Source organism: Rhipicephalus sanguineus, chromosome 4, assembly GCF_013339695.2.
Source record: "Rhipicephalus sanguineus isolate Rsan-2018 chromosome 4, BIME_Rsan_1.4, whole genome shotgun sequence".
Taxonomy (NCBI): domain Eukaryota; kingdom Metazoa; phylum Arthropoda; class Arachnida; order Ixodida; family Ixodidae; genus Rhipicephalus; species Rhipicephalus sanguineus.
Genome location: NC_051179.1, coordinates 112,605,844 through 112,631,671, shown reverse-complemented (window position 1 = coordinate 112,631,671; position 25,828 = coordinate 112,605,844). Strand labels below are relative to the sequence as shown.

Genomic DNA, 25,828 nt, shown 5'->3' with positions numbered 1-25,828 from the left:
CATGTGTGGAATGGGTCTTTGACAGTTCTTGAACAAGGTCATCATCACCGTGATCAGTGAACTTCAGCAGCTGGACTGGACTTGTTAATCGGATCCGTTCCTGATCGCGGTTACGAGGGGTCTAACTGTAGTCAAGTGCGAGGCATTGTACAGCTGGTGGAAATCCGGGATGCCTCTTACGATGAAATGATCTATGATGCATCCTGTCCTGGACGTGGCAGCGAGGTCTATTGATGCCCTGTCCACATTCAAGCGTCTTTCATGCAGTATAAGGACCAGGCGTTGTTGGGCCTTCTTAAATCAATGTTGAAGTCATCGGTAATGACGAGAAGCCTGGTGCTCTCGGCAGATGTATTGTAGGAAGCATTGGCCCCGGTTTTTGCGTAATCCACGTGGTCCACGTCGCAGACCACGTGGACGAGGGGATAGTAGTTGAGCGTCTTCCAGGGATGTACTGTCGCAGTGCCTCCTCTATTTTTCAGTGCCTGGGCGAACGCTCTCCTCGCGCCGTCGAGCGCGCGCTCCGCGTCCGCTCGCCGCTGCCGCGTGGTGGCGCTGTGCAAGTAGACTACGGGAAGCTGGCGCTCAACGGCCGCGCGTATCACGAAGCCCACGAATTCGTGTATGCATCCGAGTTTAATTGCATTTGTGCTTCTTGCAGGCTTTCACAGGTATAGGTGGATGGAAAGAAACGCGAACATAGCGGCGCTCTGTTTTCATCACGCTCTAACTGTGGTGGCAATAAAAAGATGCTAGATGCTCTTTTATTGTGTCATGGATGACGTCGTGTTCTCATCAATCATCCAGGCTGTAACCACTTGAAAATAGATGCGAAATAGCAATGAATGCAGATGCCGCATGTTCGCGTGTCTTTTCATCCCCGCTGTAAGTATTCTGCAGACAGACTGTCAGGCCGTGCTGCCGGTTCGATACTTGCACTCGAGTTTGATAGTATTCGCGTTTTATTTTCTATTTCGGGCTATTGCAACCGCCCCAATGCCTTAGTATGTCATACTGTTGTGTTCCGCTCTGCAAATGGAACTGAAAGAAATCACAATTGTCTTTTTTTTATTTCCCTTTATTGATAAAGAAAAAATCTCGCAGGGTCCTTTCTGCATTCATCTAAGACGACTGCAAGGCGAAAGCCATCTTCTTCTTTTTCTTCTAGTCAATGTATTGAACATTCCCTGCCTGCCGCCGAGATATTTCTGCGTCCAACATGGTTTTCTTGCAGCCTCAATGATCGGAGGCAGTGCAAGCTTTCTGCACATCAGCGGACGCACGCACTGCCTCCGTGATCGGCCCATTTTGACCAAGCGAAGATGTATTGTGACGACGTCACGTTATGTGACGTCACGACGATGTCACAAAATTTTATGATCTGTGACGTCATATTATGACATCATCACGTAATTATTTTTGCATCACTCGTACTGACGCCGCCGACGGTCAATTTTCGCGTTTGATGAGGCATCTAAGGCTTTCGCCTTAATACACTGTTCGGCTGTCGTTCCATGAAATTCCAGCTGTCGCTGGTGTTCGGTAGAGGCGGCTTGCAATAATTAGGCGGGATAATTGGTCTCCTAATACATCTTCAAACTACACTAGAATATGCTGAAGCAAAACTGCGATTCGGCCTAGTTGGAACATATTCATATTGAAATATTTGCGCAGGCACACGGGGACACGGAAGAGACACACACGGGCGCACACATTGCGTTCGTGTGTGCGTCTCTTCTGTGTCCCCGTGTGCCTGCGCAAATATTTCAACTAGAATATGCAGCCGTCGTTTACGACGCGAAGATTTCATAGAATATAAGAAGCGGCGGCTTACGAAGGATGCAGTAGCGTCACTCTTTGCAGACTACCCTTCACGTTTGCAGCGCAAGGTAACAACTGAATCAAGCATGGCAAGTATCGCTAAACGTGACCGTGTTGTGTCCGAACAGTCAACCAATGCATGTAGTACCAGTAGCAACGCTGCCTCGCGATCGCCGCCATGTGCATGCAGCGCTGACATTAGGTCCCGAAGCTGCATGAAGAATCGGAGCCCATGGACACCACATGCGCTACCGGCGAAACAACCGACAATCATTATGTACATTGTCACTGGAAGCAGCTGTGACATTTCATGCTATTTAGCGCATGAACTTATGGCTTGCGTATAGTGCGCTACACCAGTAGAGGGTAGCACTCATGGGGGACATTAAGCGCCCAAGCTTTCAGTATTAGCTCTTGGCAAATGCTGCTTTCGAAAATCGACTTTCAGACAGTCAATAACCGACTCTCAGTCAAGCGAACGTAACGGTGACAAAACGATTTTCCGCGCATCACTGGCATGCGCTCTCTGGAATCGGGCTAGCAGACGACGCGCGAGCGTCTCGATCAAATAGCCGCGAAAGACACATGCCTTCGATATGGGCTGGTTGCCCAGAACGACAAGTGCTTCATGATTCCAGTTTACAAGTTTTTATTATACTTTAAACAACGCGAATACAACCGAAAACTGAACCATATAGCAGCTTCGAATGCAGCCACGGCATTCGTTTCCGCGAGCGACGACGCGTCGGCTAGTCTACTACGGTGGCGGCGAGCGGCGGCTAAAAGCCGCACTAACGCCGACGGTCGGTTCCCATTGCGCTCCGCTCCTTCGCCCAGGCACAGAAAAATAGAGGAGGCGCTGACTGTCATCAGCTTCCTCACTTTTCTTGTGTCCGCTGCGGTGGTGTAGCGGTTACGGTGCTCGGCTACTGAATCGAAGGTCACGGGTTCGATCCCGGCCGCGGCGGTCGAATTTCGATGGAGGCTAGATGCCCGTGTACTGTGCGATCTCAGTGCACGTTAAAGAACACCAGATGGTCAAAATTTCCGGAGCTCTTCGCTACGGCGTCTCTCATAATCATATCGTGGTTTTGGGACATAAAACCCCAACAATTATTATCACTTTCCTTGCGTCTATGCGTGTCAATGTGTGTGTGTTCGTGGCTACTGTGTTGGTTGAGACTCTGTATAATCGGTGGCACATGCCCGCATAACATGAACTCTGGTATGCGGGTATGTGCCACACGTGACTGAGAGAAAGGGTTTCATGATGTATGCGACAGGTATTTTGCGTTATTCATGTAATGACGAGTTATTAGGGTTCGTCATACACTGATACCCTGCCCTGCAAATTTTGGTATATTACAGAGCGCCCAGACGTAGGCGGCTAGATAGCTAGATAGATAGATACGTAGATAGAAACGGCCAAAGTGCCTGAGGTTCGCTAAGAAATGCTTCGCATTTAGAACTCACGGTTATTGAAATGGCTGTGATATCTCTGCACCTGTAATTAGAAGGCATGAGATGGAGCCTACTACATCAACTATTACGAAACGACAACGTGCCACCAGAAGGGACCAAGCCCACAACCTTCGGCTAACGCGTCCGAAGACTGCAGGATCGAACCGTGCCGGCGGCGCTTTGTCTTTTCCTTCACTTTAATTTCGCTTCACTTTTATCGTTATTACAGCATTACAGTGAAATGACTACGAAAACATGCAGCGACCCTAATGCTAGACAGGGTATACTGAGAGGGTAGTCGCACCGACTGTGTTGGTAAAGTAGTGATTAATTGTGTGCCACATTCTTTTACTTTCGTGGTTCTAGTTGTAGTGCAAGCGTACGAACTTTTTTCACATTTCCACGCGTGGGTGCACGCTGCACCCTGAATACTGCTGAAAGTAGTCAAGACCCAATCTGCACTTGCCATACAATCGCCCTTGACAATTGAGTACATCGCTCACAATCACGGTGTCAGAAAAATAAGGTGTTGACACTCTCCGCCCGCCGCGACGGAGAGCGCGTCCAGATAATGTTCGGCTATAGCACATGCGCCGGCCGGAGTTTCGTGGGGGGCGCTGCGACTTGGGGACCGAGCGCGACGAGGCGGACGCATGTTTTACTTTTTGTCTTTCACCATGCCGCGTTTTTCGCGACCGAAAAACGTCACGTGCGGCGAACGCCGCAGCTGCCTCCACGGCATAGTGTCAGAAAAATAAATTATGCTTCTTACACCGCGGTTCCAACGCTGCGTTCTCAGGTACGCAACGCCGTTACGGACTCTACATACGCAGCTCGTCGTCGTAGCACATGCGGCGCCGGCCGCAGTTGCGTGGGGGGCGCTGCGACGAAGGGACCGAAAGCGCCGAACACTATCTGGACGCGCCGTGGAGCGGAGTGTCAACACCTGAATTATTTTTCTTACACCCCGCTCACAATACAGGAGACAATGGACTCGATTATAACGCGGGAATTAAATTCATAACTACCAGAGTTCAGAAAAATCTCTCTTGTAGGCATTTGCCATCAGCAGCAAAACATCATCATCGCCTTAGACAGCGTCATCGGTCCATTGCTTGCAGCTGTGCAAGGATACACAGTGACTTCTTGCTGTTTGAAGCGGACCTGCGTGCTCACAAGAGAATGAGTATTCCGCAGGCAGATCCTTCTAAAACTGAAGACAGGCCTTTCATAGGCGTCTGGGACCCGCTGACATGTGTCGACGAGATACCAACGCCATCGTGTCTCTCAAGGATACGGCAAGAACTTTCAGATATCGAAGACAACCCCCTGCCGGGAATCTTCGTGTGCCCTGAGGATAACGACATCACGCGGATTCACAGCATTATAATCGGACCTGCGGAAACACCGTACGAGGGCGGGTTCTTCCACGTGTTTGTGAAGTGCCCCGCCGCTTACCCGGCTGTGCCGCCGCATGTTCGCTTGATGACCACAGATGCTGGCAAGGTCAGCTTCCACCCGAAGCTTTATGCTTGCGGAAAGGTATATATATCGACTTTTTGTTGACGTTAGGCGTTGGCCGCATAACCATAACAAATGGGGGTAGACTTATCTAGTAGCCATTGATCAAGGCTCATACACCTGGGTGCCCCAGCTATAGTTAGCCAGATTATAAAAATATGCCGATGCACTCCATGATGACGCGACCGAATGGAGGTTGCTGACTATTGCCTGGAGTACGTCATACTATTTTTGTGTTCTTCTTAATTGCTTAATTAGCATGTATAATTAACTAATTTTAGAAGCAACGAAACAACTGGTTAGGTAGCACGTAGAACCTAGTAGATTGCGTCAATATCTATGACATCACGATGTTTGGTTCGGAAATTTTAAGGTGGCGTCGACCCCCGCATTTTCTTTTTGCGTTTTTTTATCGCTTAGCAAGCGTCTTCTCGTGGCAAGCGTGGCGTTTTTGGAATTGTGAAAGAGTAATCTACTCATCTACTAGTATATAGTAATCTACCAATATTAGAAAAATCATTTTTCTCTAGTCTCCCTTTACTATAGACGACGACAGGTTGAATGGGTTAAGAAGGCATGTACGAGCCTATGCACCAAAGAAAAAATTTTGTCGCGACACAAACAGTTGCTTAGCATATTCGTCTCGTGTGTTCGCAAATATATGCCCGCTATAACGTTCTTTTTTTCACACAAAAGTGTTTTATGCCGGGGTCCACCAAGACTTCAGTGACGTACTTCCGTCACGGAAATGACGTCGAAAAAATTCACACGATCAGGTGGCAAAGAAAAAAGTTCCGTCAACGGGCATCGAACCCACGATTGCTCGGTCCGCAACAACAGCTGCCGGGCACGCTATCCACTGCGTCACGGTCACAGACTAGAGGCTTTACAAACGCGCCTTTTATATCTACCACTCTCACGGTCGGCGGTGTGGTGTTGCCCTCTGGGAGCGGTAAAGTAATGTAATTCATCATTACTGTGGCCTCCGCGATTAGCACCTGCAACGCGTTACACGTACGTCCGTCCCATTCGGCGCGTTTTCAATAGAAGTTCAATTTTGTCAATGCCTTAACACACCGCGAGTTGGCGACCTTAACCCAAGCGTCGTAAAAGCGTCGGCCTCGCTCATAGCATCACGCTAATCCAAACCAAAACTAGCTCTGCGACGCGCGCCTGCCTCACCTGGCTGTAACACCGCGTTCCCCTCTGACGCGCTCGCCCCGAGAAAAATCGCGGCCGGGCTACCGGGGCGAGACGACGCGCTTTGCGTTTCCCTCTTGTCCAGCCGTGGTGTTCACTCACATTTTAACATGCCGCGAGATGGCGACCAAGTTCTGCGTCAAATATGCGACGCTCTTCTGGCTATCACACCTCGTTCTCTGATTACGCTTTCACCGTTCACTACTGCAGCTACCACAAGGGTTCGTTTAATCATTTAACATGAACGTTAGTCGTCGGGATGGAGATGTAGCACCAATCATCAAAGTGAGTGCATACACGTTAAACGGTGCCATAACTGCCAGACATCAATATAAATTGTGCAAACTCTCTTATATGAATGTGCAGTGATCATTCAGTTACTTCTGTAAGGGCACGCTTTACTTTCGTGTTATTCCGATTCCTATGACTGAGGGATCAACCATGTTTCTTTTTCTATTAGGTGGCTGATGCTGGCGTACGAATCGTATGAGTTGGCGCTCATCCTACGTATTAGCCTTTGTGAATGACACCGCTTATTGGCGCTGGTTCTGTTTCTACTAATTATCGAAGCATGGACGTGGTTATGTTTCTGGGTAAAGCGTACAAAGAGCTTATATTTTTCTTACAATTTTTACAAGGCGACCATGCAATGTAGAGATACGCACTGCATGCCTCGAGCATCGTGCTGTAAACTTTAAACATGCCACACGAGGGGAGCTTAGCAGGGTGCTCAATTAGTTCTGTTGGTGCATGATTCGTGGTCTTAGGTTTAGAGTGCAGACAAAAGGAGGAACAAAGGCCAAGACAGAAAACCGATGCACTTCAGCACTTACTGAACACAAAATGCGCACTGTGTGATTCAACTTAGGTGTCTCAGGCCATCTGCATATTATTTAAAGTGGTGTTCAGACGTTTCCGTTTTTGAATATGCAAATGAATGAACGAATTTAAAAAGTCAGAGTATCGCCGCAAGGCCGCTGGACGAATCAAAGCGACTTTCGTGCTCTCTTTCGCGCTGCCGCAAATTCAACGTTCAGAACACAGTATTTGCAAACACAGGAGTCGTCTCCTAACCCCTCACAAGATAGTGCGCGCGCGATTGCGTCCGGCCGCTCGAAGTACGCCGTTCCTTCCGGATGCGTGCATCATCCCCAGTGAAACCGCGATGGGCCTTTCGCGACACGAAATACACCCGGTGCGTTTAGTCTCTACTTGAGCCATGCTCGTCGGCTGCGCTCGCTCGGTATCACTCGCACCTAGAACACATTACCAGTGGGGCGATGTTATGGCCCTCGGAGATTATGCGGAATCTGAAGGAAATGCCGACGGTGACGGCAGAATGAGCCTGGATTGTCAATTCAATTGCTACCGCAAAAAATATTTATGTAGCTTTGTACTTGGCATTCTGATTGTGGCGGTTGTAGAGAATTGAAACGCAAGTGAATGGCCAAAGTACGGCGGAATGAGTATCGATGTACTATGCTCTCTCCCTCCCCACACAAATGCAAACTTTTGCCGTGAATAGCGCAAGGAGAATCTTCATGTTCATGCTTAGCCCAGAGAAAAACAAAGCCCGATCGTCGCTCAAATAGCAAAAAAGGCTTTGCTCCAAATACGCAATTCAATATACACGAAACTGGCAATAAACAATGATATAATGATTTCAAACTCCCCACAGATATGCCTCGGCATCGTCGGCACCGGGCCAGGACCAGTGTGGACTCACGACAAGGGAATAGGCAGCGTCTTGATGAAGATACAGTTGCTGCTGAGCGACGTCATAACACCCACAGAAGCTTACTCTTCAGTGCTCAAAGACAAAGTGCGGCACGACACCGTCAGGGTGGCTGTGTGTGACGCGGTGGCAGCGTGTCTTCACAGCAATCCTCCCTACCCGTCACGCCTGGCCAGGGTTATGATGAAAACATTCACAGAGTCGTACGACAGGTACGAGGACCAGATCAAAGCTCTGGGCGAGCTTGAAAGCTCGCGCAATTTAGCCCATATGCTCGGTGTCAGCGTCACGTATCTGTACCAGCCCCTTATGTCGCGCCTGAAAAACCTCGGCCAGGAGGTGAAGGACAAGATTCAACCTAGCGGCGGACTCACGGGACCCGGAAGCGGTGGAATTTAGTCGCGTTTTTTTCCCTTGTCATAAAGAGTAAAATAAAAAAAGGTGACTGATTCCACTGTCACAAAAGTGAAACGTGTCGTCACAGAAGTAATTGGTTGTTTATAGTGCATTGGTATATGAGAGCTTGTATAATGTGTGTTGTTGTTTGGCAAATATAGCACAGCTTGATTTGGACGCACCCAAGCGGACGCCTATAGTGGCACATCTCCGTACCGAGGACTAACGCCCATGATCATGATAAAACCCTTGCGGTAGCTGAAGTTCTTAACATATACGTGGACACCGCATATGGTGAATGCCGTGCAAAGATGGCATCAACAAGCACATAATAAACACTGATACTCGATATGAATTCTTTCAAAGCGTCGTGAAACGCGAATAGAAACGCTACGTGCGTCGTGTCTTCCCTCTAGCCTGGCAGTTAATTTTCACAGGGCGAGCGGGGCCCGCGGTGCGACAGCCAGGCGAGCGTCAGAGAGCTATTTTTCGATGTGGATGGATGCTATGAGCGAGGCTTGGGCTAAAGCCACCACCTCACGGTGCGTTAAACGAAAGTACGCTTCTATTGGAAACGCACCGAATGGGACGGTCGCCGCAACGGCGTGTTTTTTTTTTTTTGTTGTTGTTGTTGTTTTTTTTTAGCCTGGTGGCACACATGTCACCACGCCGTTATAAAGGGGACACTCATAGCATCCATCTATCCAGAGCTGTGAGAGGAAAGTGTGAAAGATAAAAGGCGCGTTCATGTAGCCTCCGTTAGCGTTTGGCGGTATCTCAGTGGGCTAAACGCCCGCCAGCTATCGTCGCGGACCGAGTGGTCATGGGTTCGACTCCTGTCAACGGAACTTTCTCTTTGTGTTTTTAGAGGTGAAGCTCCTTAGGGTCGAGCCATCTCCCTCCCTCGTTGTGACACGCTAGTACTGGAAGCGCTCGCTCGCGCCAAAGAGAAGTCTTCTTCCTCTTGTTTTTCGAGCGCCTTGGTGATGACGTTAACGCAGGCAAAACCACATATATCATAGTCGACTGTAGCATATTGAGCGAGCGCTCGCTCCAAAGAGAAGTATTCTTCCTGATGTTCTTCGGTTGCGAGCAAAACCACATATAAAAATTGAAAAAGAGGAAGCAAGCGAGAAATATAGAGAAATAAAAAATAGGAAGAAAAATAGAAATAGAGATAAATAAAGAGAAAAAAACGAAACGAGAAAAAGAGAGGAGGACAGAAAGAGAAAACGGAAGAGAAACAAGGAAGTCTGCCCAGCTCCGCACTTCCTTCAGGCTCGATCAAAGGGACTTGCATTGACCTCGTCTTGTCATATTTCAGGTTGGATCCCATACAAGAACCTTTGGCTTTACATTTCACCGATCATAAGGCGGTCATAATGAAAGGAAAACGCTGCCCACATCTCAACACAATATACGCAGTGTGTATAATAAACAACTTCGTATGTACTGTATACACGTATTGTCACGTCTTTGCATGATCGAGTGAGCAATGTACAGTGGGATTCACGGTTAATGATCCCCCGGAGCTTCGCCCACTCGTCATCATTCACTTCGTGGATATGCTGTGATCTTCTCTTTGCATCTGATAGCCTTCATTTTTCTCACGTATTTCCGTGACAGAAATACGTCATGGAAGTCTTGGTGGACTGCGGCATAACACTTTCGTTTTAAAATAAAAGTACAAAGTAGGAATCAAGAATTCATCAACGCAAATTGTGCAACTTCCAGCTGCCACCCGACTTGTCTGATGCACGTACCTATGGTCAGTGTACAAGTCAGTCGCAATCATATGGGGTTTTTTGTACGTCAAATAGGGGATATTCAAAACATAGAGCGTCATTTGTCGACAAGCCCGTAAGCAGGACGAAGAAAAAAAGTGCCGCCTACTGATTTCGTCAGCAACCGCACAGTGCTTTGGTGCGAAAATGACCGGCGCGCGCAAAAGCACTCTTAATATAAAAATTGTGGGGTTCTACGTCCCAAAACCACGATATCAATGGAGGGACGCCGTAGTGGAGGGCTCCTTAAATTGTGACCATCTGGTGTTCTATTAACGTGAACTGACATCGCACAGTACAGGGGCCTCCAGCACTTCGCCTCCATCGAAATGGGACCACCGCGGCCAAAAGCTCTCTTCAAATAGCTTTCTTATTTCTCCGTGCAAACTAGTTGACTTGCCTGCGATATAATGTAGATTTGCGGAACAAAATTTCGATATGCGCATATTTAAACAGGTGGACATACGTGAACACGTGCAAGAGAGCATATGATCGATTAACATTCGCTTGTCAGTTTTGCTTACATATGCCAAAAGACTTCTTTACGTATATATACATGTGTGTAAGGTTCCATCGATGGCTTGAGAGAAGGATATATATAAAAAACCTGGGCCACAGACGCTGCACGTACCTATTTGCAGAAAATCTGCAGTGCCGTCACGCGACACTCGATCGGCGCAGAGGCCGCAAGAGACATCACTATGAAAACATCTCTAGGGTCGCAGTTCGCACCTGAAACATTGGAACAATATTGATTCCAACATTCCATAATTCGGAATGCTGAGGACCGGTGTCAACACGTCTTGTTGGACTTGATTAGGACCACGGCCCCTATAAAATGGCAGGGAGAGGCAAATGTACAGGGCAACAAAACAACACACGGAGTGAAAAACAACATATAACAACAACATAGGTTGTGAACATATATTTGGACACAGCGAATCGTGAATCTCGCGTAAAGAATACATCGAAAAGCTCATAATCAACAGTCGTATCCGACATGCACTTCTTCAAAGCGTCGTCAATTAAGGAGAGAAACGGTACGGTGTGCGCTTTCTGGTAACAGGTAACCGACGCCTGTGCTCATGCATACACTACCACACTGCGCTTAAGCAACACGGGAGGCCGAGGTTCGGAGACTGAGCGGCAAACATGTGCGTCCCGCTGGCCTCTGTCTCGCTCCACCAAGGCATGACATTCGCCTGTCGAAATCGTGCCCTTTCTGCAACGCGTATTGCAGCAGTTTTGTTAGTCGGTGCTCTCGCAATCGAAGCAGTCGGCGGCGGAGAAATCCCGTTGGTGCACGTGGAAGCTACACTACTCCGATGAGCCGGCGCACGCTAACACGAAGCGAAAGGCAAAGAACGTAACTGCGTCTAGGGTGCCTCGGCGACGCCAGCGCGGCCAGTGTCCCTCGCTGGTATCGAGACGCTTTAACCATGACCTCCGATATCGCGCGCGATCTCAGAGTAAGCGCTAGTAAGTGTCCATCGCGACGCATTACTTCTTTTTCACCTCTCACAGACGGCGGCACCGCCCCGCTCCGCCCCGCCCACCTACACCGCCAACAGAGAGCACCGGTGCGAGAGAGAATTTTTGAAAAATATAAGGCGCATTCGTGAAGTGTGCCGCATCTGCCAAGGTAGATTAGTAGGTTGAGCGTCGGGCGCTTACCGTCGCGGCCGCAAGGTCGTGCGGTCGATTCCGAACGGCGGATCTTTTTCTTGTTTTTTTTTTCTTTCTCATCCGTTCGCGTCCTTTTTATGAACATCATATCCTGTAACGGAAGTACTTGGTGGACCCCGGCATAAAACACTTTCCTTATAAAAATTGCGGGCAGTTTGCACTAAGTCGCGCAAAGTTTGGCACAGCAAAGCACGGGCCCGTCACCGCTCGTACTCCCCGTCGACCGGCACGTCTAGCTTCGAGATGCGCGGCTTCCTCCTCGGGAGTACGCAGCCAGGCTATGCACTACAGAGCGGAAGTTGCGCGCGATGTCTCCGTCGGTGGGCGTGGCTTAGCTACTGCGCATGCGCGGCTTGGCCAGGTGGTGCGGTATCTGGTTGCTAAACGACGCGAGGCTCGCTTCCTCTTTCTTTCTACATTTTCCTCTCTCTACTTCTCTCTCTTTCGTTGATGTTGTCTCTGTCTCCCTTTATTTTTCTTTCTGCATTTCTTTCTCTCTACTTTTATCTTTCTCATTCTTTCTGTGCTACGATTTACTCTCTCCTCACGCTCACTTCTCTTTCCAGCCCCCTTGCTACGCTGTAGTATACAAGGCTATGATACGCTCTGCTAACATACGCACTATAATAAATACTGTCACGGGGTCGTGACGTCGACGAAGACAGAAGTTGGCGTGTCGAAGACGAAACTCTTTATTTGGCCGAACTTGTGGCCCGGAAACGGAAAGTCAAACTACAGCAATACACACTGCACACTGATAGCGGCGAATAGAGCGTCGGCCGTCGATAAACTGCTCTGCGGTAAGGCGCGTCGGCATATATACATGCAGCATCGAACATTCGAGCCTTATCGCTGGTGGCCGCGTTAGTTCAAGAATAATCTGAACTGTTCGCGTTTGCGCGCTCAAGCGATAAGAAGATTCTAAGATAATCTGGAAGGTTCCCAGATTATCAGGTTAATCTGGAAGGCGCGGCTTGCGCAAGGCGGCGGCTACGCGTGCAACGGACTAGTTACATAAAAATGACAAAAAGAAGCGCGCGTGGCATTGCCCCCTCTGAACAAGCATCGTCCCGATGCTCGTACTTGAACATGGAAGGGGGGAAAATAAGTGCATGCACAAATAAAGCATAATGATAAAGGATAAAGCAGTCCTAAGGTTCGCTAACGCATATGAAACGGCTTAACTACTATCTGGGGTTTAACGTCCCAAAACCACCATATGATTATGAGAGACGCCGTAGTGGAGGGCTCCGGAAGTTTCGACCACCTGGGGTTCTTTAACGTGCACCTAAATCTAAGTACACGGGCCTCAAACATTTTCGCCTCCATCGAAAATGCAGCCGCCGCGGCCGGGATTCGATCCCGCGACCTTCGGGTCAGCAGTCGAGTGCCATAACCACTAGACCACCGTGGCGGGGCTATAAAACGGCTTAAGGCGCACGACATGGACGGCTTCGGGCCGTGCGCGGCGCCGCTGAGAGTTCATGATGCCGTCTGGGATGACCTCGTAGTCTAGAGCGCCGAGACGTCTAAGAACCTTGTATGGTCCGAAGTATCGCCGAAGAGGTTTTTCACTAAGTCCACGTCGGCGTATCGGCGTCCAGACCCAAACACGGTAGCCGGGATGGTATTCCACGAAGCGTCGTCGAAGATTGTAACGGCGGCTGTAGGTCGCCTGCTGATTCTTGATGCGTAGGCCAGCGAGTTGTCGGGCTTCTTCGGCGCGCTGAAGGTAGACACTCACGTCGAGTTTTTCTTCGTCGGTGACGTTGGGTAGCATGGCGTCGAGTGTCGTTGCAGGGTTCCTTCCGTATACCGACCTGTATGGCGTCATCTGCGTCGTTTCTTGCGCGGCCGTGTTGTATGCGAAGGTCACGTACGGAAGGATGGCATCCCACGTCTTGAGTTCGACGTCGACGTACGTGGCCAGCATGTCGGCGATGGTTTTACTTAGACGCTCTGTGAGGCCATTCGTCTGTGGGTGGTAGGCTGTGGTCCGGCGGTGGCTTGTTTCGCTGTATTTCAAGATCGCCTGAGTAAGGTCAGCAGTAAAGGCCGTACCTCTGTCGGTGATAAGGACATCTGGGGCACCATGACGCAGGATGATGTTCTCAACGAGAAACTTGGCTACCTCGGCGGCACTGCCTTTGGGCAGGGCCCTTGTTTCGGCGTAGCGGGTGAGGCAGTCGGTAGCTACGATGATCCACTTGTTTCTGGTAGTCGACGTCGGGAACGGCCCCAGTAAGTCCATACCTATTTGCAAGAACGGTTGGCGAGGTGGTTCGATGGACTACAAAAAGCCTGCTGGTCTTGTCGGTGGTGTCTTCCGTCGCTGACAGTCTCGGCATGTCCTTACGTAGCGGGCGATGTCGGCGGCAAGGCGCGGCCAGTAATACTTTTCCTGTATCCTCGCGAGCGTGCGAGAAACGCCGAGGTGGCCAGCCGTCCGGTCATCGTGCAGGGCCTGCAGAAGTTCTGGTCGCAGTACCGAAGGTACGACGATCAGGTGGGTGGCCCGGGCCTGAGAGTTCTTCTTTACGATGACGTCGTTTTAAATGCGGAGCATTTCTTAGTCGCACCTGCGGCGTCGGCCGCCGTCCACAACCCCACTGCGCATGCTCGGCTCGTCTCGTGCCGGCAGCAAGCCTCTCCTCTCCCTCCCTCACATGCTCGGCTCGTCTCGTGCCGGCAGCAGGCCTCTCCTCTCTCCCTCCCTCCCTCCTCTCGATCGAACGCGGGCGGTGTGTATATAAGCGGCGGAGCGCGCGTTCGGAATTCAGTCAAGGGCGTCTTTACTTGGCTTTCGCTTGACTTGACGCTTTGCTTGACTCGAGTAGATGCGGTGGAAGCAACAGTACCTTCAATCAGCGTCCCACCACTCGTTGAAGGCAACGTTACCCCACCCTCACCGTCGGCGGCGTCAACAACAGCAAGCAACGCAGAAGACAAGGCTGCGAAGAGACGAGCATACGACGCTGAACGCTAGTGTTTGAAACGAGCTGCGGACCCGGAACTTCGTGCACGAGAAGCTGCTGCGAGACGACAACGACGGGCTGCGGATCCTTCACTCGGGGGACGAGAAGCAGCTGCGAAACGGCAACGACGGGCTGTGGATCCTGAACGTCGTGCTCGAGAAGCAGCAACCGTTCGTGAACGTCGAGCAGCGGATCCATCACTCGGGAAGCGCGACGCTTCTGCGAAACCGAATTACGCAACATTCACGCGATTCCCCCACCATTCTGCCACGCATTTACTCGAGTTCCCCCCGTGGAAAGATGCGGGTGACATTTTTTCAAGAAAAATGACACCAATCCTCGCCTGAATACTTTCGGAACAACGGCGGTCCTGCCCTTGAGGTATTCTACAAGTCCTCGAGTTCCGGGTCGGCTTGCTATCGTTCAGCGAAGTCGTCGGCACTTATGGTTCCCAAGAAGCAGTCATCATCGTGGTCCTCCTGAGGCGGTGTGTCGACGGGGGCACGAGACAGGCAGTCGGCGTCGGAATGTTTTCTTCCGGACTTGTAAATGACGGTAATGTCGAATTCTTGAAGTCTTAGGCTCCACCGAGCGAGGCGACCTGAAGGGTCCTTCAAGTTGGCTAGCCAACACAAGGCGTGGTGGTCGCTCACAACTTTGAAGGGTCTGCCGTACAGGTAGGGGCGAAACTTAGACGTAGCCCAGATAATGGCAAGACACTCCTTTTCCGTTGTGGAATAGTTACCTTATGCTTTGGATAGGGACCGGCTAGCATAACTAATGACCCTTTCCAGTCCGTCGGTCTTCTGCACAAGGACGGCGCCAAGTCCTACGCTGCTTGCGTCGATGTGGATTTCCGTATCAGGGTATTCGTTGAAATGCGCAAGTATCGGAGGTGTCTGCAGGCGTCGTTTCAGTTCTTGAAATGCCTCGACTTGCGCCGTTCTCCCACTTGAACTGCACGTCGGTCTTCGTGAGGTGAGTTAGTGGCTCGGCGATCCGTGAAAATTCCTTGACGAAGCTTCTGTAATAGGCGGACAAGCCGAGAAGTTGGCGTACGGCCTTTTTGTCGGTGGGCGGCGGCAAGGCAGCGATGGCAGCTGTTTTCCGCGTGTCGGGGTGAACTCCAGATTTTGCTTATGACGTGGCCCAAGAATAGGAGTTCCTCGTACGCGAAACGGCACTTTACTGGCTTCAGGGTGAGTCCGGAGGTCTTGATTGCTTGAAGTACAGCTTCAAGGCGCCCGAGATGTCCCTCGAAGTTTGAGGCAAACACAAGGACGTCGTCCAAGTATACAAAGGCACGTCTGCCATTTCAAGCCAGCCAGCACTGTATCCATAACGCGTTGGAAAGTCGCAGGTGCCGAGCAAAGAAGAAAAGGCATGAGCTTGAAGTCAAACAGGCCGTGCAGTGTTATAAAGGCAGTCTTTTCTCGGTCTCTCTCGTCGACTTCGATTTGCCAGTAGCCGGTCTTGAGGTCCATCGACGAAAAGTACTTCGCGTTGTGGAGTCGATCCAGGGCGTCGTCTATCCGTGGGAGAGGGTACACGTCTTTCTTTGTGATTTTGTTCAGGCGACGATAATCGACGCACAAACGTAGGGTCCCATCCTTCTTCTTCACTAACACCACGGGAGACGCCCACGGGCTGTTGGACGGCTGGATGATGTCGTCGCGTAGCATTTCCTCGACTTGTTTCTTAATGGCGTCCCTTTCCCGTGTCGAAACCCGGTAGGGACTCTGACGGAGTGGTCGAGCATTTTCTTCCGTTATGATACGGTGTTTAGCAAGGGGCGTTTGCCGGAACCGTGATGACGACGAGAAACAGTCCTTGTATTTCTTCAGAAGGCATCGGAGCTGTTGCTGTTGGCGGGCGGGAAGGCTTGGATTTACGTCGAAGGATGGCTTAGGCATTGCGGTTGTCGTTGTAGCTTCGTCAGAATCTGAAAAGGCAAACGCATGGCTGACAGCCAAGATTTCTTCGATGTACGCAATCGTCGTGCCCCTGCTCAGGTGTCTGTATTCTTGGCTGAAATTCGTTAGCATGACGCTTCCAGCTTAATACATGAATACCGTGCTCGTGAGTAAACCATAGTAGTTCGCGTGACTCAACCTCACCTGACGTCCCATCATATAATGAGTACGTTATATATTTCCTCAGTCACACCGAACATTTTGGATCACGATCGATTCCGATCGGCGCCGATCTCTATCAAGAGTGCCCGTTGTGACACAAGCGCAATAATATCTTAATCGTGACCTTGTGTGTCTAGACAAACTACATTATGTCCGCGGCTGTGACAGGAGACAGGTTTCTAGCTCCAGTAGGAAAGCTGAATAGCAATTCCCTGTCCAGCGTATCAGGCAAATTCTTTTCTCCACTGCAGTTTCTACTTGTACCTCCCCCGTGCGACGTTGTCGAGCCCCTTCATATACTCCCTAGACATCGCTCCAAACACATCTGAAGGAATGTGCCAGAAATAATAGAGCAACAAACTCAAACACACCAGAAAAAACGCCAGGCCTGCGCTGAAACCGCAGCACAGTCACAGCGAAAGCTGGAAGGGCGGCGTTTCTAGAGCCCGTTGTAAGCTCTCTTGGGGCTACAATACAAGTAGACTAGAAAGGTACCCACTACGCCATAAATCACAATTTTTGTGAAGTTGGGAAGCACCTACTAAGCCATTATTCGTCATTCTGCGGAGAAGCGAGGCACCAGCTACACGTCTGTAAGGCATTATGTGCACTTTGTTGACGCGACGACTGATGACGATGAAGAATTATGGCTCAGCCCTTTGTAATGGGTTGGAAGCTTTAAACGGCCCACCAGTTATGTAATTGCATTGGGTGACGCCCGCTCGCTATTTCCCTCTCCCGTCATGCTGTATAACATACGTTGACGTGGGAGAGAGACGGGGGGGGGGGGCGAAGAACTTTGCTGAGACCCCGAGGAAATGGATCATGCGCTCATGGGCTTCCTTGGCAACCAATCCAAGTGCACTTGCGAGGAACCCACTACGCTATAAAGCATTGTAACTTTACTGAGACCCCAAGGAAATGGATCTGCGCTTATAGGTTTCCTTGGCAACCAATACAACTACACTTGCGAGGAACCCACTACGCTCTAAATCATTCTAATTTTTGAGAAGTAGGGCAGCAGGCACTGTGCCATTTTTCGTCATTTTACGGAGATCCGTGGTACCTGCTAAACGCATGTAAGGCATTATGCGCACGTTGTTGATGCTGTGCCTGATGACGACGAATAATTATGGCAGAGATCTTTGTAATGGGTTGGAAGCATTTCACAACCTACTCGTTGCGCAATTCGCATTGTGTGACGCCTGGTTACAGAATTCGCGTTGTGCGACGCTTGGTGCTTATTTTACTCTTCTACCACGCTATATTGCATATGCTAATGTGGTTCCTTCCCGACATGAAGCCTGTATAGGACTTTTTGCAAAGCAGTTTCAAGCACCGGCAGAAGCCGTATCGAACGGCTGTGCTCGGAAATGCTCTCTGCTGGGAACAGCGTATCGGCCGCAGGCCGAGGATCATCAACCCCGTTTCTTGACGAAGATTCAAGCTACAAAGTCGTCCTGCCTCGTCTACCAACCGGTAACGACGTTTTGAATTCCGTTTTCCTTCATGCCGACTTGAGTGGTAGACCGTATCGTGCCCCAGACTTCCGTGACGCGCTGCTCGAAGTGGTGACCACTGCAGACATCATAGGTGTGGGACAATATCAAATGAGCCACGTATGGATGGTTACGTGTGCAAGCAGCGCGGCGAAGCAGAAACTTGTCAGCCGTGGTGAGCTCCGTGTAAAAGGGCGGAAGTGCATGGTGATAGACCCGGAGACCAAGAACATTAAGCTAAAGCTTCTATGGCTTCCACCTCATCTTGAATCACGGCGTGTGGAAGAGGCGTTCCAAGCTTACGGTGTGGTGAAGTCCGTTGACAGAGAGGCATGGAGGTGTGCTGGTATGGAGCACTGGATGACAACAAATAGGGATGTTGCCTTGGAGCTCAAGGACACCATCACTGTGAGCTCAATACCGCATATTATGTCTATCTACGGTCACCAGTGCCTTGTACTTATTCCCGGTAGGCCTCCGCTGTGTCTTCGTTGCAAGCGAGTGGGGCATGTCCGTCGACAATGCAAAATACCCAGGTGCATGCAGTGCCATCGATTTGGTCATTCGTCGGATGCCTGCGTGTCGACTTACGCCAGCAAGCTTCGTTCTGGCCAATCTAGCGAAGAAGAGCCGCATCTGGACCATCTCATGGATGCTACGGAGGTAGTTGATGCGACAGGAGAAGCAACGGGAGAAGCAGTAGATGGCACAAAGGAAGATCAACACTTGTCCATGGAAGCCATGCCCAGCAGCCACAATAACACTGCTAAAGACATCAGCGAAGACATCAGCGATGAGATTACTGCAGGGGAACACTCCCTGGAAGAACTTAAAGAAAAGCCTCCTGATGACGAGGGAGAAGAAGAGGCAATGGATAGCAGCCAGACCAGGAAACGTCCGGCACCGCTCAGCGACGAAGTAAGAACAAGTGCGTCAGACGCAACAGAGCAAATGTCCTCTTGTGGCCCACGTGTCGTCTCGTTTGGGGACCGAGGGTCGCGCCGCCTATGCCAGCGTCCTCAAGAAAGTGCTGCTAAAAAGTGCAAAGGAGGTAAAGCCACAGGTTGCCCTGTGGCTAAAGGCGACCAACAAAAGCTTTAAGTGAGCAAAATGGCTACCGCACTTACCTTCCCTACGTGTGTAGCGACACTCAACGTACGTGGCCTGAGAAATGTTAGGCGTCAGTGGCAGTTACGTCACGTGCTTGAGCAGTATAATATTGACGTTGCCGCAGTGCAAGAGACTAAGATTTCGTCTGCTAATGATGCCGACCTTGCACTCGAAATTTTACGAGATTATTATGTATACATAAGCCAAGCACGTGGTGCTTCCGCTGGATGTTTTTTATTAGTAAGAAAGCGGTTAAATCACACTTTAATGTCGCTACATGTTGATGGGGAAGGCCGCCTTATTTGTTGTGACCTCTCTTTTCATTCCCATAATTGGAGGTTTGTCTGTGTCTATGCGCCCTCAAAAGTAAACGAGAGGAAGGCTTTTTTCCTCTCCTTAGCTTCGCTGCTGAACACTGACAGAAATTTGATAGTGTTGGGAGACTTTAATTGTGTTTGTGACACTAGAGATCATTCATATATAACGAATCGTTATGATGCAAGTGCAGCTTTACTGCAGCAATTACTGAATGACCACAATCTAATAGATGTGGGAGCACATGCGCCCTCCTCGGTAAAGTTCACCCACTTTCAGGGTGTCTCACACGCTAGACTAGACCGTGTGTATGTATCTATAAACCTATGGTCTCACATTCATAACTATGCTGTAAAGCCCATATTTTTTACAGACCATTGCTTAGTAGCTGTTTCATGGGGTCCCAAAAAATTTCGTAAGCTTCCTCCAAACTGGGAACTATGGAAGCTTAACGTACAGCTCTTGCGTGAGGAATGTTTCGAAAAAATAGTCAACGAATTGCTACGTGAGGTAACACAATGTCAACAGCTGCCAATTTTTGCTCAGTGGGAAATGTTCAAAGAGAAAGTTAAGTATGAGGCAATTGGTATTTCATGCGAGTTGACCCATAGAAAAACTGCTGAAAAACGTTATCTTTATGATTTACTTCATAAGCTCCATGCATTTGAAAGTCAAGAGCCGGGATTGTACGTTGATGAGATAAATTCGGTTCGAGCACAGATACAAAAACATGATGCAGAAGTATATAGAGGAGCAGTGGTTCGTTCACGTGTTACTCGTTTCACTGATGAGGAACCCACAAAAAGCGCTCTTGGGGATGAAAAGCGGTATGCACTTTCTAAACAGATATTGCAAATTGAATCACGTGGTTCTATTTGCACAGAGACATGTCAAATAAGAGCCGCATTCGAAGAGTATTATAAAAAACTATTTACCGCGGCTGAGCTTCGGGATGATTATGAAGAAAAAGCTGACCACTTTATTGCGCTTGTGCCACCCTTACAAGAGGACGACAGACTTAGTGTTGATATGCCCATCACTAGGGAAGAAATAAGGTTTGCAATAAGCACGTTGCAGAAAAACAAAACTCCAGGCCCAGATGGCCTTAGTGCGGAATTTTACATAAAATTTCAAGAACTTCTGGTTCCTTTTCTTGAGCAACTTTTTAAGGAGGCCTGTGAACGTGGTGAGCTTCCTCCTTCTTTCTATCAGGGCCATACAACATTAATACCAAAAAGTACTGACACTGAAGCGTTAAAGAGAGTTAACGGATATAGACCTATATCATTATGTAACGTTGATTACAAAATATTTGCGAAATTGCTGACAAATCGCTTGCAGACAGTGATCACTAGATGCGTAGGTGACCACCAAACATGTGGAACTCGAGGCCGCTCTATACAAACAAATATCCATATAGCGCGGTCAGTCCTTGAATGTATCGATGGTAGTATGGACCAAGTAGCCCTTCTTCAAATAGACCTCGCTAAAGCCTTTGATAAGGTACAGCATGCTTTCCTGTTCAGGCTCCTAAGACATCTGCAGTTGGGTGACGTACTGTACAATGGCATTTCACTCTGTTATAAAAAGTGCACTACAAGGCTCATTGTAAACCGCACACTTTCGGATATAATAGAGTTAAATTCATCCGTACGTCAGGGGTGTCCGCTCTCGCCTTTGCTCTTTGCAATATACCTGGAACCACTATGTTTAAGTGTGCTTCTAAATTCTAGCATTAGAGGATACCGATATGAGTCTGAGGAAATTAAAGTTCTAGCTTATGCCGACGACGTCGCCTTCTTTTGCATCGATAAACCTAGTGTTCAAGAAGCAGTAAACACTACTTTACGCTTCTGTGAAATCGCTGGAGCCAGTATAAATTTTGATAAAAGCAGAGGATTCTGGCTGGGAATGTGGGCTCAAACTCCCTCAGTGTTCTCAAATATCCATTGGAATGCGACTGCTATGCGGTATCTTGGTGTGCCTCTTGATAACTATCGTAACAGCGGCCCACATTGGACGTCCGCGATAACTAATATCCGTCGAAAGGTGTCAACATGGCACGGACGAGACCTTTCCATTTTTTCAAGAGCAAAAGCGTGCAATATATTTCTTGCATCAAAGCTTGTCTATGTTTTGCAGGTATTGCACTGCTCTCGTGTGCACATTCAAGCGTTTCATAGGATATTTGCTTGTTTTATTTGGGGCTCTTCATGGGAACCCATGAGAAGAGACAACCTTTTTCTTCCACTTGAGAAGGGCGGCCTCAGTCTGGTGCATTTGTTTGTGCGAAAGTTGGTGTTGCGATTTTTTTATCTTAAAGATGTCTGTCACCCATTTCTGGTGGCAGTTCTTCGAAACCGTCTGAGTTACCATCTTCCTTTTCTTTATGTCACAACAAATGTTGCTAAGGAATCGCAGTTGTCGGGATTCTTAAAAGAAATTGTTGATACTGTCAACTTTTTGAAAACCAGATTTACCTTAGAGTATTTATATAATATAGACAGAACAACGCTAACCGCTGCACTTGTGAATAACCTTTTCCCAGAACCTGTATACCGACTGCAATATTTGCTTTTGCCTGGCCATGATGTATTATTCCGTGTACGTAGGATGTGCATATCGCCAGCAGCGAAAACGTTTTTCTTTAAACTGCACACATCCACTCTACCAGTGAAGAAATGGCTCAATGAAAAAGCAATATATGTGCCCTGGACTGTAAATTGTCGACTCTGTGACCAACCTGAGACGATAGAGCATTGTTTTATCCATTGTCGTGACGCATTTTATTTCTGGGACATTCTAAAGAGAACAATCAGAAAAGACCTTCCAATCACAGCTCATGGTATTCGGTTCCTCCCTTTCAAAAAGAGCCCCACCAATAATACACCGTATGATTTATTTATGTTATTAGGACTTTATGCGCTATGGAAAAGTCGCATGATCGACAGGCACGCCGAGCCACCACGATCGACGAGGTCTGTCTTCCGAGAAGAAGCTGCTCAAGTGCGCAGTGTTGTTGAGACTTTTGAGCCTGTTCCGGAGTGGCTTGCACTTCTGGACGCTTGTGTGTGTTTGCCTGACTTTTGAACAGCCTCTTACTGTAGGCAACAATGTGGGTGTTCTGAATGTTAAGGTAATTCTAATGTGATGAAGTATGTAGTGTGTAGTTCACAGCTATAACGGGTCATATTTCCATGAATTAAAGAAAAAAAAAACCGGCATGGCTCAGAGGTTGAATACTGGGCTCCCACGCAGAGGGCCCAGGTTCGAACCTCGTTCCATCCTGGAATTTTTTCCTTATTTCGTTTTTTTTTTTCTTATTTCGATCGATACTGGTTACGGACACCGGCGGCGGCGGCAGCGGCGGACAACTACGGCGCCAAAAACGGCCAGTGAAATGATCTCATAACAGCTTTCGCTGTAAAACACCGCTGGAACCATTGAAAAAGTATTACCGGAAATGGCGCTCCGGAAATCTCCTTGGGCAGACCGTTCGGCGCATGCCGGTTTGTTTACAAACAGCGAAACCGTCTATAGCGCGAGCATGTCGGTCGCTGACGCAAACTTCAAAATTCATTTAAAATACCTTCCAAGCTATATTCTTTGTTGATATTTTGCAGATGATATACGCATGTTCATGGGAATCGATCGCGCAGGCTATCTCGGCCGCGAACTTTTGGGTCAGTACCCCTTTAAAGGGATACTGAACAAAATTTTCGCCGCCGAGATAAATGACTCAATTGAAAGATTGGGGGCTGAAATTTGTTGAAACAACCTTCATTTCAGCCAGAGACTAGCAGAAAATAATGAATTTAATGCATCTTTCGCGAATTGGCGCGTCTAGCGGCCGCGCCGCGAACTAGAGAGGAAGTGACGCGAAACTCCGCGGATAGTGACTCGCCAACCGTGCTCGCAGCAGAATCGCTTACCAATCGACATCGCAAGCCGCCACCCGCTGCCGCGCCCTAGCCGCGCGTCTCTCTCAAAACGTGTTTTCACGGTCGGGAAGGTGTTCTCCGTGCGTGTTCTCAACCGGCAGCCAACGACGCCATTGCCGCGCTCTCGGCCGTATATTTGTTTTCTCAAGCGGAGCTTGCGCCCACGTCTACGAATTCGCCGTCTGTGTTGTGTGCTGCTACGTAATGTGAACGGTGAAGCACCTGACACAACGCAGAATGCCTCAACGCTGTTCTGCGCTAGGGTGTGCCCTGTCATACCTTTCCAACAGAGCCGAAGCTTCGAAGGATATGGATTCGCGCTGCGCGCCCATCGCAGCCAACGTGGGTGCCTTCAAAGCGTGATTTTTGTGCTCCGAACACTTCGAGGATAGTGACTATATGAGTTACTGTGTAAATTGCTGGTCCCGGCTGCCGACCCACGTTGGGCTACGGCGGCTCGTCTGGCTCGTCGTCCTTGCTGTCGCTTGACACAGCAGAACGGTCACACGCATATGGTTGTATTTGGCGCATCCGTTTTGGAGGCCTGTCGAACTCGGAGTTGCAATGACCGCTCGTGGAACCACTGTCACTCGCACCTTGCATCTTTGCGCTCTCGCGACACGCTCGGTAGTTGTAGCGGTTTTTGAGGAATAAGCGCTATTTTGTTTCCTATGTGGGGAAAAGAGGACAAGGCTCAGCGCCACACCAGCCACCCTCGGTTCTTGAGAGGAGAGGTGGAGAAAGGGAAGTGGCAGGGCAGGAGAGAGCGTGCCGGTTGGCCCCCTCTTGCTGGAGCACTCGACGTCACGTCCGCCGACAAGCGCAGTGGCATGCAGCCGCCGCGCTCTCACAATCCACTAAAAATACGGCCAACTGCTCGAAATTACGTGAAATAAACGCTGTGTACAGGAACAGTCGTGTCGTCCGAGTCGAATGTAAGTGTTTTCGTAGCTTTTTCAAATTTTTGTTCAGTATCCCTTTAAGTATTAATCGACTGAACTTGGTCTTCTTCTTAAAGACGTAATATTATATAGGGCTGCTGTGTGGCCGCGGTATAAAGCGGCCCAGCCTGCACAATTTGTATATATATATATATATATATATATATATATATATATATATATATATATATATATATATATATATATATATATATATATATATATATATATATATATATATATATATATATATATATATATATATATATATATATATATATATATTGTAAAGAAGAGGCAGAGACGGCACCCTTGCTGCAGGCCGGCTCTTCTATTCTCTTCATCTTCCTTCGCTTCGCCCGAGCATGCGCCCGTGCCCGAGCATGCGCCCGTGCCCGAGCGCCGCTGCCTTCATTACACTCGGCCACGCTGCCAGCACGGTGTCCTGCCAAAAAATGACCCTTCACTGGCGGTGGTCGTTTCCTCGCTGGTAAACCATTCAGAGGTCCTGGGTCCTGAACCATCATAGAGACGCCGGCTTCTGGAGACACCGATGCTTCTGGCGGGCGGCATTGGCTGCCTCGCAGAGGCCGCTGACGGCCACGCTGCGACACTGCATGGCGAGCTGCCGAAATTGTCTCTGGCGGGCGGCATTGACTGTGCCTAGACGGTCGGTCTTGTGTACGTGGTGACTTGTCTTGGCTAGCTGCTGAACATTCTGGGGGGCGGCATTGGCTGTGTCGCGGCGGTCGACCTCGGCCACGCAGCGACGGCGTAACATTCTTGCGCTTGTCTTGGATGACCTTCTTGCTCAACGCTGGCGTATTGGACACGTTGTACTTCATTTTTTCCATCCCTTGTAGGTCTCCAGTCATGTGCTGTGGGCCTTTCCCTTTCAGGGCGTCTCCTGTGAGCATGTGAGGGTGCTTGTTGTTTTTGAGCTCACGTTTTCTGGTTTCCTTTACCTCCACACCAAGAAAACATGGGCGTGTCCTGGGAGCTTCCCGATGGGTACCTGTTGGTTACACGGCCACTCCTATATTTTTAGTCTCCCGTACAACAAGGCGATCGAGTGCGCCTTGGGTAGGTGACTGCTCTAGAAGCTGAGGAAGCGGCTCCAGTGAGTAGTCGAGCACGGCAATGGAAGCGATGGGTTCTTCCGGTGCCTTCACTGGAGGCGTGCCAAGAACGGCAGGAACCGACATCTCCGCGTGTCCGAGCAACGTCGAATCTGAGGCCCGCTCCTCCAACCGCTCTGAATTAGGAGTGCTCTCGGCTTCCCTCAGTGATGTTATGGCGTCGGATACA

General features: G+C 49.3%; 3 protein-coding genes across 3 annotated transcripts in view; 2 read left to right on the top strand and 1 right to left on the bottom strand.

Moving 5' to 3' along the window:
* Window positions 1-25,828, bottom strand: part of LOC119390578 (uncharacterized) — a 280,493-nt gene that overhangs the window by 142,317 nt on the left and 112,348 nt on the right. The window lies entirely within an intron of this gene.
* On the top strand, window positions 4,465-8,137 carry LOC119391516 (ubiquitin-conjugating enzyme E2 Z). Its single transcript, XM_037659193.1, has 2 exons — window positions 4,465-4,788; window positions 7,682-8,137. Exons 1-2 carry the CDS (start codon window positions 4,465-4,467, stop codon window positions 8,135-8,137), a joined length of 780 nt encoding a protein of 259 aa, XP_037515121.1.
* Window positions 18,088-25,433, top strand: LOC119391515 (uncharacterized). Its single transcript, XM_037659192.1, has 2 exons — window positions 18,088-19,141; window positions 25,420-25,433. Exons 1-2 carry the CDS (start codon window positions 18,088-18,090, stop codon window positions 25,431-25,433), a joined length of 1,068 nt encoding a protein of 355 aa, XP_037515120.1.